The 14825-nt window shown below is 56.2% G+C and overlaps 1 protein-coding gene across 11 annotated transcripts in view; it reads left to right on the forward strand.

Moving 5' to 3' along the window:
• SLC25A25 (solute carrier family 25 member 25) overlaps positions 1 to 12223 on the forward strand; it is a 33125-nt gene extending 20902 nt beyond the window's left edge. For 3 of the 11 annotated variants that reach the window (XM_045082462.1, XM_045082466.1, XM_045082469.1), the window contains exons 2-11: positions 4956 to 5082; positions 5397 to 5484; positions 6134 to 6169; positions 6438 to 6549; positions 7749 to 7907; positions 9654 to 9806; positions 10119 to 10226; positions 10329 to 10496; positions 11050 to 11200; positions 11308 to 12223. In XM_045082462.1, coding sequence (XP_044938397.1) covers positions 4956 to 5082; positions 5397 to 5484; positions 6134 to 6169; positions 6438 to 6549; positions 7749 to 7907; positions 9654 to 9806; positions 10119 to 10226; positions 10329 to 10496; positions 11050 to 11200; positions 11308 to 11492 — 1287 coding nt within the window. In that variant the 3' untranslated portion in view covers positions 11493 to 12223. Of the gene's footprint in view, positions 1 to 1372; positions 2492 to 4955; positions 5083 to 5393; positions 5485 to 6133; positions 6170 to 6437; positions 6550 to 7748; positions 7908 to 9653; positions 9807 to 10118; positions 10227 to 10328; positions 10497 to 11049; positions 11201 to 11307 lie in introns of those variants that run through there. The other 8 variants (XM_045082461.1, XM_045082464.1, XM_045082467.1 and 5 more) reach the window with 6 other exon arrangements.
• Positions 12224 to 14825: the final 2602 nt, after the last annotated feature.

Consider the following 14825-nt stretch of genomic DNA (forward strand, 5'->3'; position numbering starts at 1 on the left):
AAATGTGAACCTCCTTTTTTCCCCGCTTTGATTTATTTGAGAGAGGGAGAGAGCGAAGCAGGCTCCCCACTGAGCAGAGAGCCCAGTGTGGGGCTCAATCCCAGGACCAAGAACAATACATGATCTTGTTGAGGTGGATAAAATGCCCCGGCAACTGCAGACACTCAGAAAAACACACTTTAGGTCTTCACCGTGGGCGGTCAAGTTTGTTTCCTGGGGTCTTAAAGACCTGCCACTGGCTTCACTCATTCAGAAGCTCTTTCTCAGCACCCTCCATGAGCAAGTCAAGGTACAGAGGTTCAAAACCATAGCCTTCTGCCTTCAAGGACCCCCCCAGTAGCAGAGATAAGTTGTACATGAATATAGCCCTGAACCAGAAGTTCTGGATGGGGTAGTTGAAGAGATAGCAGAGTGCCATGGACTTGGGTGGAGGCTGAGCAGAGATGGGGATTACCCCAGCTGTCTCCAGATTCCTCACTGGCCCCTCCCTGTGCAGCCCAAGACCTTTCTTTACAAACTCATCATCAGATCTCTTTCAGAAGGGCTGGCATGTCATGTACGTTACTCAGATGTTTCATAATGCTGCATTTAAGCATCAACATCTTGTTTTTTTACGTTTTATTTATTTAATCTCTACACCCAGCGTGGGGCTTGAATTCAGCAACTCAGAGATCAGTAGTCACCTGCTTTTCCCACTGAGCCAGCCAGGCGCCCCAATATATATATATATATTTTTTTTTTCTTTTTTAATTTGAGAATGAGCACGAGCAGGAGGAGAGGCAGAGGGAGAGAGAAAGGGAGAAGCAGACTCTCCGCTGAGTAAGGAGCCCCTTGCAAGGATCCCAGGACCCTGGGATCATGACCTGAACTGAAGGCAGACACTTAATCAAAACCAACTGAGCCACCGAGGTGCCCCATCCAACATCTTATTTTAAAATCCTTTTCTCTAGTTCTTAACGAGAAGCTTTTGAGCAAATTAAGAAGTTCCTTTTACTTTGGTGATTTCCAAATTATAACCATCCATTTTTATCCATGGTAGTGAGATTTAGTCTATATTAGGAAGTGGTTCACATAGAAGGAACATCTCTGTGACGCGGTCTGCCTCCGCAGCACAGATCTCCTGACATCTTCCGTGGGGAAGGGGTGATGTAGAGCTGGTAGGCTGGCTTGGAGAGGATCACCCTTAAGTGATATCCCAAACGTGACTTTCCAGGACCTGAGATTTTTTTCTCTTATCCTTACATCAAAGGGGTATTCTAGAGCCGTGTTGCCTAATAGAACTTTCTGTGTGGTGGAGATGCTCAGTGAGTCCATGTGCTGCGGATTACCTGAAATGTGGTCACACAACTCAGGACTGGATTTTTAATTTCATTTAATTAATTTGAAATTTACAACTTCCCTCCTGAATAGCAGAAGACCAAGGCCAGAAAGCTTGGACTGTACTGAACTTAGAAATGTTCTGAGAGCGGGCTCTGAAGGTGTCTGGAGTCTTACAGGAGGGCCCGGCTGCCCCCAGATCAGTGCTTCTAGGGAGTCCCTTCACACAACCACCTTTGGTGAGGGGCCGTTCTGCCCTCATCATGTCAGCTCCTGGGTGCTTGCAGGACCCCAGAGAAAACCTGCAGGGGAATCGGTTGCTTCCAAGGTGCTCACATTGCAGAGTGGCCTGGAAAAGGTCTCTCGAATCAGCTAGAAGGCTGGTGGCCCACGCAGTCCAAGTCCAGGGCTCAGCCGGCTCTGGGGCAGCTCTCCTGCAGATGAATGGGCCCAAGGCCCCCGTGGGGCCACTTGCAGGATTACTGGGGCCCCAGGTCCCACGCAGCCACCGCTGGCTTCTACCTTCACAGCTAAACTGGGCCCCTTTCCAGTGATCGTTGACTCCGTCAGTACTTCCACTAATTTTTCTGCTGGGAATGATTGACAAAGGGGAGAAAACCATTGTGTTGTGTGACGCGTTTGGGGACCTTGTGGAAAAACAGTCTGAGGGCTGTTTGTTCATCTGGAGGGCTTGGCAGCGGAGGGTGAAGGTTCGTTGGGTCCGAACTCCAACTCTCCCTCCGCCTGGCCTGTTTCCGAAGAGTTAACTTGGGGCACCCGTGACGTCAGTCCTGATCTTTACACCCTCCGCTTGAGCAATCGCCGCCTCCTCGCGGGGCCGGCGCTCATTGGCTGCGGGCAGGACTTCCCCCAGGCCGGCTTTTCTCAATTAAGTAAAAGGGCAGGGCCCGAGTAGCTTATGACAGCTGCGGCCCCGGCTTCCCTGGAGCAGGTGTGCGGCCCGGGCTGCGTTCCCCGGCTCCCCTTGGCCCCGCGCGCCCGGCTCCCGGTCAGCATGCTCTGCCTGTGCCTGTACGTGCCGCTCATCGGGGAGACCCAGACTGAGTTCCAGTACTTCGAGTCCAAGGGGCTCCCCGCCGAGCTGAAATCTATCTTCAAACTCAGCGTCTTCATCCCCTCCCAGGAGTTCTCCACCTACCGCCAGTGGAAGCAGGTCTGGGGCAGCGGCGGGCGCCTGCCGGGGAGGGCCGCGTGCATGCTGGAGTGGTGGTCGAGTGCGCGTGCGCGAACTGCACCCCTCCCCAACTCTGCCAAAGGGAAAGAATGTCTGAAATGTGCAAGTCCTTTCCCCAGTTGTCATGTGGCTGTAGCCGGGAAGGGGTTATGTCACGTCACCTCACGTGAATGACTGGCTTTCATATGACTTCCAAGGAAGGCCGGAATTACTGGGAAGAAACCTGTGGGAGATGGAAAGGAATTCTAACGCCGGGGTTTGGGGTTGGGGGGAGGTTGATGGGAGTTCCAGAGAAATGCAGGGCTGCGAAGTGGGGCACAGCCCAGCCACCGTGGGGCCCTTTCTCAGCAGTGGGGGAGGGAGAGGCAGAGAAGCTCCTGTTGGAGGCCCAGGCCTTGAAACCGGAGCCATGGAGGCTGGAGCTGGCCTGGCTGGACTGTGTCCTGGGGAGGGGGAAGCTTTGCCAGACTAACTTTCTGCGCAGGGGTGGGCAGCAGAAATCAGGACATTTTAAAGATGAGGAAATGGTTCGGAGAGGGGGGTCCTCTTGCCTCCGAAAGAGTCACCCTGACTTATCTGTTAATCAAATCTTGTGCTGTCCACCACTGCTCGTCATGGCAGTGGAGGTCAGATGGTGTGCCGGGGATGGTGGTTTGCATATCCTAGGAAGAAGACAGAAAGTAGGCCAGGTGGTTCTGAGGTAGAAGCAAGGACTTTGAGAATGTCTTGAAGTCAGCTGCAGTGAACGCATCCTTGGGTTCTCTGCATACAGGATACCCACCCCCACAAAGGCACGTGGATCGCGTTGGTGGCAGAGCAGCCCAGATACCAAAGAGCTCTGTGCCTAACATTCGCCTCCTGGATTCTATTTCCACTCCTGCCATAAATCTAGAACGATAACCCTATATGTAATTTGTACCATTCTTGGTGGAGAGCACAGATGTCGGCAGGAAGTTAACTCCAGATAGCAGATAAAATATGTGCCAGCCTCTGTCTCACATTCCAGCCACACCCCTGGCATTGTTCTTTGGATCATGTTAGGTGACATGGTGTCTGTCCAGGCCTCCTCCTCGTACCCTTAGTGGCTGAGCAGTCACACAGGGCCATCAGGTGGTTCAGAGAGTAACCATGATCATAGTCCTTGGAGAGCACCAGCTCACCAATGGTCCATCCATTTCCAAACCCCCTGGCTCAGACACTTTTAAAGCCATACTGGTTTGTGACTAGTGAGCCCGTTTCTCACCGAAAGAATTGGGCAACACAGGAAAACTATGACCATTTTCCTTCGGAGGTTCTCAGTCCAGATTTTAGGGTGTTGCTAGGTTGCAGTGACTCATGTGTGTCCCCCACCTTCTTGAGATTAACTTTTAGGGTGGCAGCAGGATCTCCAGGGAGGTGGCTCTGGAGTCCCAACAGGCCCAGCTTGAACCCTGCCTACCACCCTGGCTGTGTAACCTTGGATAAATTACTTAACCTCTCTGAGCTTGTTTCCTTCTCTGTGAAAATAGGGGGAATGACAGTATCTGCCTCCTAGAGCTGCTTGAGAGGATTCAGCAGTGTATTAGGGGTCACGCCTTTATTTAGCAGGCCCTGTGGCACAGGCCAAGGGCTTACTGGTTTGGGGAGAATTTCCAGGGGCTGAGAATACAAAACGGCAGCCACTGTACCAAGCTCGCCTCTAAGAGTAGGTACAGAGTACTGTCCAAGGGGTCTCTTCAAGCCTTCTTGGGTCTGGAAACTACTAAGAGTTGGCCTGCTTTTTGGTACCTGCTCAAGGAAGCTGGGTCGGTTATGTCATCTGGCTCCCCCGTGATCAGAGGTCGGCAGTGCCCATAAGCCCATACCCAAGAATAGTCTCCCTTAGCTCCTACTGGGGTCCTCTGGCAGTGTTTCTGCCACGCAGGCATTGGCAGGGGCCAGCCCTGCCCCCGTACCTTTATCCTGGTCACCCATTTGTTCTTGGGCCGGTACCACATTGGGGATAAAAAGCAAGCTGCAGCATTCCTGATGGCGTCTGGAGCGCCCAAGGCTGTCCCCACATTTGGGCAGGGAGCATGCAGGCTGAGGCCGGTTGCCAGGGACACGGTTGCAGGGGAGCCACACGGCTGACTTGGTTGTACAGTAAGTTAGTCTTCAGGACACCTGGGATGAGAACATGCCAAGCTGGCCACTGCTGGCCTGTGTCTGAAGGGCACCTCCCAGGGGTGCCTTTTTCCTCTTTGCTTATGAGGGAAGCAAGGTGGACTTCTGCCTTGGGTTCTGGTCAGGCCTTGGGGATCCAAATGGTGGCTTGGGGAATAGAGCAGAGGAAGCGCCTCAGGTCCTTGGGGCCACCTCTGTTCCCAAGTTGGCACAATTGTTTCCTGGGGATGGGGCACCCTGAGGAAGAAGGAACAGCTGAGGCACAAACTCAAGGACGAAACCTTTAACTTTTGTTTCGTAGAAAATTGTGCAAGCTGGAGATAAAGACCTCGATGGGCAGCTCGACTTTGAAGAGTTTGTCCATTATCTCCAGGATCATGAGAAGAAGCTGAGACTGGTGTTCAAGAGTTTGGACAAGAAGAATGATGGTGAGGGGCGCCTGGGGGGCTCAGTGGGTTAAGCCTCTGTCTTCAGCTCAGGTCATGATCTCAGGGTCCTGGGATCAAGCCCCGCGTCTGGCTCTCTGCTCAGCAGGGAGCCTGTTTCCTTCTCTCTCTCTCTCTGCCTGCTTTTCTGCCTACTTGTGATCTCTGTCTGTCAAATAAATAACATCTTTTTTTTTAAAAAAAAAAAAAAAAAAAAGGGCAAGAATGATGGTGAGCGCTGCCTTCAGGGCCAGCGGCATTGCGGGCTCGGGCCTTGGGCGGGCCTGGCCCCTGGCTGAAGCCTTTCTTGTCAGCAGGCCGGATCGATGCCCAGGAGATCATGCAGTCCCTGCGGGACCTGGGAGTCAAGATATCCGAACAGCAGGCCGAGAAGATTCTCAAGAGGTAAGAGCTTCGTCAGCCTCTATCTGGTTTAACAAACGTGTGATGAAAGAGACGTTCTTGGACCAGCTGCGTGGTGCTATTCACTGTGTTGACCCAGTTGCTGTGAACTTTGGCTTCCAGTGGTTTGACGCCATGAGCAGGCAGCCCCTCCCCAGAAGCAGCTGCTCCCTGAGTCCCAGGCCAGAGTCACAGGTCACCTGGAAGTGTGCCCGCTCACCGGTGACCCGTGAAGAGAAAAGACTAGTTGGGGGGATTTCAAGTGGGTGAAAGGCAAACAAGGAGCAGCCTCCCCTGGTGGGGAAGGGGAGGGGCTAGGTTCAGCACCCGCACAGGGCCGACTTCTCCCCGGGAATGCGGACTTTTTTCTCCACCCTGTAGTCAGGTGTGCTGTCCCCCAGACAGCTCCCCCTGGTCCCCCGGGAGAGCAGAGTGGCTCAGCCAGGAAATCAGTGCAGATTTGCTTTCAGAGGGCTGCTGCCTGCATCTTTCCGGCTCCCTGGGGCCGGAAGCGGCTGGTCGGGGACAGCTGCCTCTTGGCCGGCTCCCTGGGCGCTGGGCCGCGGTGTGTGCCTGCTTCACTAACATCTGCTCCGAGCACTTATCTGTGTTTTTCCTCTCTCCTCTGCATCCTCCTTTGTCTGTCTGTCAGAATACGAACGGGCCACTTCTGGGGCCCTGTCACCTAGTAAGTATCCGTGTCACCCCGGTGACTCCCTCCCTCCTTGACCTCTGTGCCTGACCACAATGGGGTTCTCGTGGGCCAGGGTAGTCCCGCTTTCGCTTCAGTGCGAAGTGGGATGTGGAGTCACCTCGCCTCTTCACTGGGGCAGAGGCACCTCCCGTGCTTTCCTCGGTGGCCCAGCGCCTGCCCTGGGCTCGTCTGGGCTGGGGGACATGCAGCTGACACACAGGCCTGTTACCCCGAGGCAACCGAGCGTGCACTTGTCTTGCAGCATGGATAAAAACGGCACGATGACCATCGACTGGAATGAGTGGCGAGACTACCACCTTCTGCACCCTGTGGAAAACATCCCCGAGATCATCCTGTACTGGAAGCATTCCACGGTGAGGCCCGGGGTCCGGGGTGTGGAGGCGCTTTCTTCCTCCTCCGATCACACGTCTGCTTTCTGGGCATCAGCCCCCTTACCTCCTCTTCAGAAGGGGACTCGGCTCCTCCGCCAGCCCCCCAGGAGCCCTCCAGGTGTGCCCTCTGCGCCCACACGCCTGGCAGCCTGACCACTTCCCAGATATGGGGTTCCCTCTGCCCCGGAGGCCCTCCTGTCCTGCTGCCCATCCTTCAGGGTCCACTCCAAATCCTCCTTCCCCAGTCCTGCCCCTTCCCCACTCCTGCTTACTCTCCCAAAGCCCACATGCGCAGAGGCAGCGGGGACACTCTACTAGGACTAACAGAGCCATTAAGTCTCTTCCCCCAGCACCCCATTTTTGGTGTCCCCTCTCTCTGTTAAAATGTCCCCACAGTCCCGCACATGCTCTCTCACCCCTGTCAGCGGTGCTGTTCAGAAAGGCCCATAAGCACCTCCCTGGTCATGGCTGTGTTGACCCCCTGCCAGCGAGCCCCTTCACTCAGGGTACGCGCACCCCGTTTTGCTATCTTCACCACCCCAGACTGCCCGCTCTGGGAGGAGAGGCCGGCGGCGCGCCTCTGGTCTGTCTGCCACGGTGCCCGGGGCAGGGGCTCACCCCAGGCCACCCCTGGCTCTCCAGGTGGCTGCAGCTCGGCGCATGTCCCAGCCTCGGAGCAGAGCAGGCTCTGACCAGGCGGGATGCCACCCAGGAGAGCAGCTGTTACGTAGGCCTCACGGCCCTCTGATATTTGCCGAGGCCTTATGCAATGTTCTGCCAGCATGATCTGGTTACACATCGGGTTTCAGAATTTTTACCCCTGACTTGACCCTTTCAGCGCAGGCAGCCTGTGATCCTGGGCTGAAAAGCCTTTGTAAGCCATTCCTACAGGGGCCGTATCTGAAAGGCAGGCCAAATGGTTTTATAACCGCTTTCTTCCAGCTGCGCTTTCACATCCTCTCCCTGGGCCCCTGCAGGGCTCACGCAGGGATCGCGGATCACACCTCCATGTAGTCTCCCCCTGCCCCCCACCCTGGGCCCCAGGGCACTGTCAGTATCAGCCTGGCCCCTGGGGCCCGCTCTTCTGGTCGGTGCCAGGTTCCAGACCTGGCTGGCTGCCAGCAGCCTGGCCACAGGCGTCAGGAGCCTGCTTGTTTTATCTCTGCGGGTCTTCCTTGCAGATCTTTGATGTGGGTGAGAATCTGACAGTCCCTGATGAATTCACAGTGGAGGAGAGGCAGACGGGGATGTGGTGGAGACACCTGGTGGCCGGAGGCGGGGCGGGGGCCGTATCCAGAACTTGCACGGCGCCCCTGGACAGGCTGAAGGTGCTCATGCAGGTACGGAGCAAAACAGGCCTCGGACCACCCAGTTCCTACCCCGTGGGTCCTCAGTGGGTTGGTTTCCTTTTCCTTTGTCTTGCGCTCTTGGGGCTCCTCCTTTTCTAATCCAGTAAGTTCGATTGGAATTACTGCTCAGATGAGGGCAACAGGAGATCCGGGTCCAAGTACTCTTTTGCACGTGGTACATTTCATTGTATCTGGGGCAGGAAAGCCAGGGGTCACATTACAGGGCTGAAATGTGGACAGGTGAAGCCAGTGAGAACCGGAGTGGCAGGAACCTGTTTCCTTGGGCATATCTTGCGTAGGCAGCACGCAGGGTGGGTGCGAGCAGACCCCTGCCTGGCCCAGACACCTTTACCCTGGCCAGGCGCCCACCTCCACGTCCACAGGGCAGAGATAAGCTAGGCCCACGTCAGGGACAGGCTTGCGAAATTGGCCTGCATGAGGACACCCTGTTGGACTTCAGTGTCACCTAAACATGTCTCGTCACCCCCCTTGGTCCCTTGATTGTGCGCCAGTGCTGGTGTTACTGAGCCCTGTTTGGAAAAGGTGTGGTCCTCCTGGATGGCGAGCACTGGGTCTTGTAGGGAAGTCATGAATCACTAAGTTCTCCAGAAACCACGATTGCGTTATAGGTTGACTACCTTAAAAAAAAAATTTTTTTTTTTTTTTAAGATTTTGTTTGTTTATTTGTCAGAGCATGCACAAGCAGGGGGAGCAGCAGGCAGAGGGAGAAGCAGGCCCCCTCCCAGGATCCTGGGATCAGGGCCAGAGCCAAAGACAGATGCTTAACTGACTGACCCGCCCAGGCATCCCACTATCTAAAATTGTTTAAAAAAAGAAAAGAAAGGAAGTAAGAAAAGGTGCCACCCTTTCTTCTCCCTCTTGCCCTCCTGAGCCTATTAAACATGAACCCCCTTCTTTTGCAGAAGTGGGGAGGCAGAATGGTTTGGGGAGAAGAGCTTTAGGTGATAGGACCTGACGGGGGTCTTGGCCTCACAGCTGTGTGACCTTGGGCCAGTCACTTCAGTGCCGGGACTTCGTTCCTCTGTAAAAGCCAAGGGGCTTGACCAGATTGCCTCCTGGGTTGGTTTTTCTTCACCAAATTCCTGGGAATGCGGTAGGAGATGCAAAGCAGCCCGTGGGTGGGTGACCGTACCAGGGATGGGCCTGAAAGTGATCGTAGTTTTAGGATTAGTGAAGCTGGTTGTGGGTTCGTGAAAGCCCATTATGTATCTCAGCACTTTTGTACGGGTTTGAAATCTTTCCATAATAAAAAGCTCTGTTAAGGGGCACCTGGGTGGCTCAGTGGGATAAGCCTCTGCCTTCAGCTCAGGTCATGATCCCAGGGTCCTGCGGTCAAGTCCCGCATCGGGCTCCCTGCTCCACAGGGAGTCTGCTTCTCCCTCACCCCTCCTGTGCTCCCTCTCACTTGCTCGCCCGCTCGCTCCCTCTTTCAAATAAATAAATAAAATCTTAAAAAAAAAAAAAGCTCCATTGGATAAAATGGGTTTAAAGTAGTGGCCGCATGGGTTTCTGGCCCAGTGTCTGCACACAGTACACCATGAAGACCTAGGGTATCCTTGTCGGCGTCTCCTGGTGCCAAGTTACCCTTCAGAACCCCGACAGGCGAGAGCTGCCTGCTGGCCCCAGTGTGCAGACCTGCAGAGGCTCTCTGTCCCATGATGGCCACCACCGCCCGGCTCTGGGGTTCTTTCTGACCGCTAATCCTTCCCTCCCCAGGTCCACGCCTCCCGCAGCAACAACATGTGCATCGTGGGCGGGTTCACGCAGATGATTCGAGAAGGTGGAGCCAAATCGCTCTGGCGAGGCAACGGCATCAATGTCCTCAAAATTGCCCCCGAGTCGGCCATCAAATTTATGGCCTACGAGCAGGTGAGGACCCGGCTTCCCCAGGCGAGTCTCCTGTTGTCAGCTGCTTCCTGAGCTACCCTGGCCCGAGGTCCCTGTCCTGCTGATGGCTTAGAAGCTGGAGCCAGCCCCTGTACCCAGGGGACACTGGGGTGAGGCAGGCAGCTGGGTCCAGCCCCCACTCTGCTGCCAGCCCCAGTGTGGGCCAGTTCCTTCTATTTCTGGCCAGGGCCAGACATGCCAGGGACACCAGGTCTTGGCTCTGGGAGGAACCCTGGGGTTGGGGCAGCTGTGCTGGTCTCTGGGGTAGAGCCATTCATTTGCTCTCTGCTCTAGATCAAGCGTCTCGTGGGGAGCGACCAGGAGGCTCTGAGGATTCACGAGAGACTTGTGGCTGGGTCCTTGGCGGGGGCCATCGCCCAGAGCAGCATCTACCCGATGGAGGTGAGACCGTCTTGGTCCTAGAGTGGGCAGTGCGCATGGGGCTAAGGGTGAGGAGGAGGGGGCCGTGCTCACGCTCCTGTTGCTCCTTTTTCTGTCCTCCAGGTTCTGAAGACCCGGATGGCCCTGCGCAAGACAGGCCAGTACTCGGGCATGCTGGACTGCGCCAGGAAGATCCTAGCCAGAGAGGGGGTGGCCGCCTTCTACAAAGGCTATGTTCCCAACATGCTGGGCATCATCCCCTATGCTGGCATAGACCTAGCCGTCTACGAGGTGAGGCCCCAGCGGGCTCAGGCCCCTTGCCCCAGTAGCAGGGATTCAGAAACCCCTCCTAGCTGCCGCCCCCCAACCTGTTCTCACTCCCTGCTGGACACTGGGGGATGGATACAGACCCCTCTGTTCTCTGCTGCGGTCTCCTGCCACACACCCTGCCCCAGCAGCCCGCAGGTTCTGCACCCTCGGGGACTCAAGTGGGCAGACCACCAGACTGCGATGCTAGGAGGGCTCACTGGGCCCCCAGCAGACCTCAGACCACAGAAGTCAGGCTCTCTGGGTGGGGAATGGGGTGTTGCCCTGCCGCATGCCCGCTCCTTGTCCTATCCAGGAATCCCCAGTGACAGCAGAAACAAAAGGCGAGCAGGCCAAGTGAATCAGGTTACAGTGGCCTCGAGGATCCCATGTGACAAGGAAATGTGCCCTGTGCGGATCCAATGACTCTGCCCCACCCCCAGACCCCTGGCTCGTTGTGCCTCATAAGCTCTTTCGGAGCTCACAGGCCGTTCAGCTCATCCCCGGCCCCTGGGCCCCGGCCCCCCTTCCCTTCCAGACGCTCAAGAACGCCTGGCTGCAGCGCTACGCGGTCAACAGCGCGGATCCTGGCGTGTTCGTGCTCCTGGCCTGTGGCACCATGTCCAGCACCTGCGGCCAGCTGGCCAGCTACCCACTGGCCCTGGTCAGGACCCGGATGCAAGCCCAAGGTAATGCTGCCTCTGGGCCAGTCCCCAGGGGCCCATCTCCCCTGGCGAGGCAGGTGGTGCTCTGGGGAGGAGCTGGCCTGCCCTGATGCGTGCGTCTCTCACAACAGCCTCCATCGAGGGCGCTCCAGAGGTGACCATGAGCAGCCTCTTCAGACAGATCCTGCGGACCGAGGGGGCCTTTGGCCTGTACCGGGGGCTGGCCCCCAACTTCATGAAGGTGATCCCAGCCGTGAGCATCAGCTACGTGGTCTACGAGAACCTGAAGATCACCCTGGGTGTGCAGTCGCGGTGATAGGCCAGGGGCAGCCGCGCCTTGCTCGACGGACTCACGGATCCCGGGCCTGCAGCCCTGGGGTGCGCAGCCATCCATTCTGTGAATGTGCCAACACTAAGCGGACTGAAGCCAAGCTGTGAAAAGCCTGGGATGCGCCTGCGAGGGAGTGGGGGAGGGCCCGGCATGCCCACCGGCTGCGTCCTGCTGACCCCGGCCGGCCGGCACATCTGTCCCAGGGGCCAGCAGGACACGGGCATGTGCACGCAGGGACGCGACGTCTCCAGTGGTGCCTGCCGGATGGCAGGGCCCGGAGCTGGCCTCGTTCTTCTTCCATCGCGCAGCCAGACCACCAGCCGCGGGCCCTGCCCTTTGGCCTGCCGGGCGCCCACCCCGTGCCCGTCTTGCTTCCATGTTCGCGCTCGCCCCTCCCCCCTCGGTCCGAGGGGGCCTGGCTTCCTGGCCTGCAGGGTCCCCTCTGGCCAGGTTGTGCCAGCCAGAGGGAGGAGGAGTCTGGCTTTGTGCTCACCCTCATCTGAGCCCTGCTGTTGGCTTCTGAGCTCCCCGACAGACGGGCCCCTGGATGTGCGTGTGCATTCAGGGGACAGGGCCCAGCACCTCCACTGGCCACCTGGCATCCTGGCGCGTGGCTTCCCGGAAGGTGCATGCTGGCCCCTTGCTGCTCCTGCTGCCGGCGGGTGGGGAGGCGGTTGGCAGGGCGTATCTTGGTGCTCTGAGCTGGCCCCAGACTCTGTCAGAAGGAACAAAAAGCTGGAATGAGACAGACATCCCAGGATAGGGGGCAGCCGCTTCTGTGCTTCCACAGGGAAGACAAAGAGGGTAGAGAGCCTGGCCGACTGCATTAAAAAGTCTGTTTCCGAGCCCCTGGGGATTCGTGTCCAATCCCAGTCGGGGCAGAGTGGGACCAGCCTCACATTCCACTGATGCAGGGGGTCACACTGCTTGGAGCCTATTTATTTCGTATTTATTTGAACAGAGTTATGTCCTAACTATTTTTATAGATTTGTTTAATTAATAGCCTGTCATTTTCAAGTTCATTTTGTATTCATATTTATGTTCATGGTTGATGGTACCTTCCCAACCCCCTCCAGGCCGGGTGGGAAGAGGAAGGAGGGCCCGTGAGAGTGACCTTTCCCACCACTGGCCACACTGACGTCACGTCTGTCCAAAGAAATTCCACGGAACTGGCGACAGATAAAAGGTCAGGTGGGGAGGGGCCCTGGTCAAGGGGAGATGACCTTGGGCAGGTTGGGACAGGGCTCACACCCAGGAAGCCTTAGGATCTGAGGGTTCGAGAAGGGGCAGGAAGAGTGGCAGAAATTTCAGTTCCATTGAAGATGGAAGTCCGAATCATTTCTTGGGCTGGGAGGATCCCTTCATTTCATCCCTTCGAATGATAAGGCGCTGAGGGGCCTATCACTGTGAGTTTGGGGCGGGGGCCCCAGGAGAGGGCGGCCAGTATCCCGCCCTGCCTGTGCAGTGGGCTCCCTCCCGGGACCCCTCTCCCCACCACCCCCCAGCCGCTGCCACCCCTGCTCAGCATGCCGGTCAGCCTGCGACTTGGGTCGCACTTCCATTCCACCAGAATGGCCTGGTGAGGACAATTCAAATAAGACGCAAAGATCAATGCAAAAATTATTGTTCTATATAAATCTAGCGATAACTGGAATTTGTGAAAAAGCAAATTAAGAAAGAATTGGACATTGTCATTTAAAACCGCCTTCTAATAAAGTTGTTTCAAAGCGGAGGACGGAGCCATGATCTTTCTGCTATGGGCTTAGGTGATGGGGGAGGGAGTCGGTTGCACGGTGGAAGATGAATCCACATTTGCCATCAGAGAAAATGAGAAAGCTAGCCCATCTGGGCTTCTCAGAGGCACTCCCTCCTGAGTTGGTATCTGTAGGATTTGGGGTGCTCTACCCCGGTCACCAGAGCCCAACTCAGCCCTTCTCTGATTGAGTCTGTCTTGGGCTGAGCTGATCCCTCCTGGCCAGTAAAACCTCTGTGGAGGCTGCACGCTGCCCGCGCTGTCTGTTCCCAGGCTGCCCTCCCCAGCCTCACCGGTGCACATGCACACTTAGGGATGTTACAGGGTCCCTCCGGTCTTTTTTTGTTTTGTTTTTAAAGATTTTATTTATTTACTTGAGAGAGCAAGAGTGCATGAGTCCAGGGAGGGCCAGAGAGAGAGAGAAGCAGGCTCCCCGCGGAGCAAGGAGCCCAATGGTGGGGCTCCATCCTGGGATCCTGGGATCATGAACTGAGCCGAAGGCAGATGCCCAACCGACTGAGCCACCCAGGCACCCCCAACCTGCATTCTTGATTTGCTTTCTGCCTGTCTCCCCAGGAGAGGGTGAGGCCTCTGGGGCAGCAAATGCGTTTGCAGTGTCTCTCCAGCACTTAACAACGGCGCAGGGTGCCTTTTCATTAACTGTCTACACTCTGTCCACTGATGGCCCCAAGTACAATGGGTCAGGGCAGCCAGGGGTGTTAGGAAGCAGCTTGGGGAACCCACCAGGGGGCTGTGGCACTCAGAAGCTGTGGGGAGGCCCAGAAGTGTGCTCAGGTTGAAACTGGTACGTACACCACTTGTGCTGGGTCAAAGAGCGTCCCCTCAAAATTCATGTTCCCTGGGAACCTCAGAATGTGGGCTCCACTTGGAAAGAAGCTTTTGCAGATGTAATCAAGTTAAAGTGAGGTCACACTGGATTACTGTGAGCCCCAAGTCCAATAGGTGGTGTCCTAGAACAGGGGACTTTGGACCAACATGCCCGGAAGAGAGAGACAGGAAAGGCCATGTGACCACAGGGCCAAGAAACGCCAGGGATTGCAGGGGGCCGCCCAAAGCAAGGGGAGTGGCAAAAAGTTTCTCCCTCAGGTTGTTCAGAAAGACCCAATGCCACCAACACCTGGATTTCAGACTCAGGCTCTCTCAAACGATGAGAGTGAAATTTTGTCTTTCAGGGTCACCTAAGTTTATGGTGATTTGTTAATGGCCGCCTGGGCCACCACCCCCGCCTCCCCCGCCCTGGAAACTAACATGCCACCTGCTTGAGCTGTTCATTGCCAGGGTAACAGGCAGAAACCATTTCCCAATGATCAGGGCTTGCCAAGTAGACCCCCTTACCCCGAGCCAACTCTCCCAACTGTCCGTAGTACCGCAAGCAGAGTTATGCCCCCTCCCAAAGATGTCCCTGTCCTAATCCCCAGAGCCTGTGAATTAGGTTAGGCACAGGGCAACAGGGCAAGGAAGCTTGCTAATCAGCTGACCCTAAAATAGGGAGATTATCCTGGATTATCCCAATGGGCCCCAGGAAATCACATGGGTCAGTCAGT

This window comes from Mustela putorius, unplaced genomic scaffold, assembly GCF_011764305.1.
Source record: "Mustela putorius furo isolate JIRA1106 unplaced genomic scaffold, ASM1176430v1.1 tig00000596_pilon_pilon_pilon, whole genome shotgun sequence".
Taxonomy (NCBI): Eukaryota; Metazoa; Chordata; class Mammalia; order Carnivora; family Mustelidae; genus Mustela; species Mustela putorius.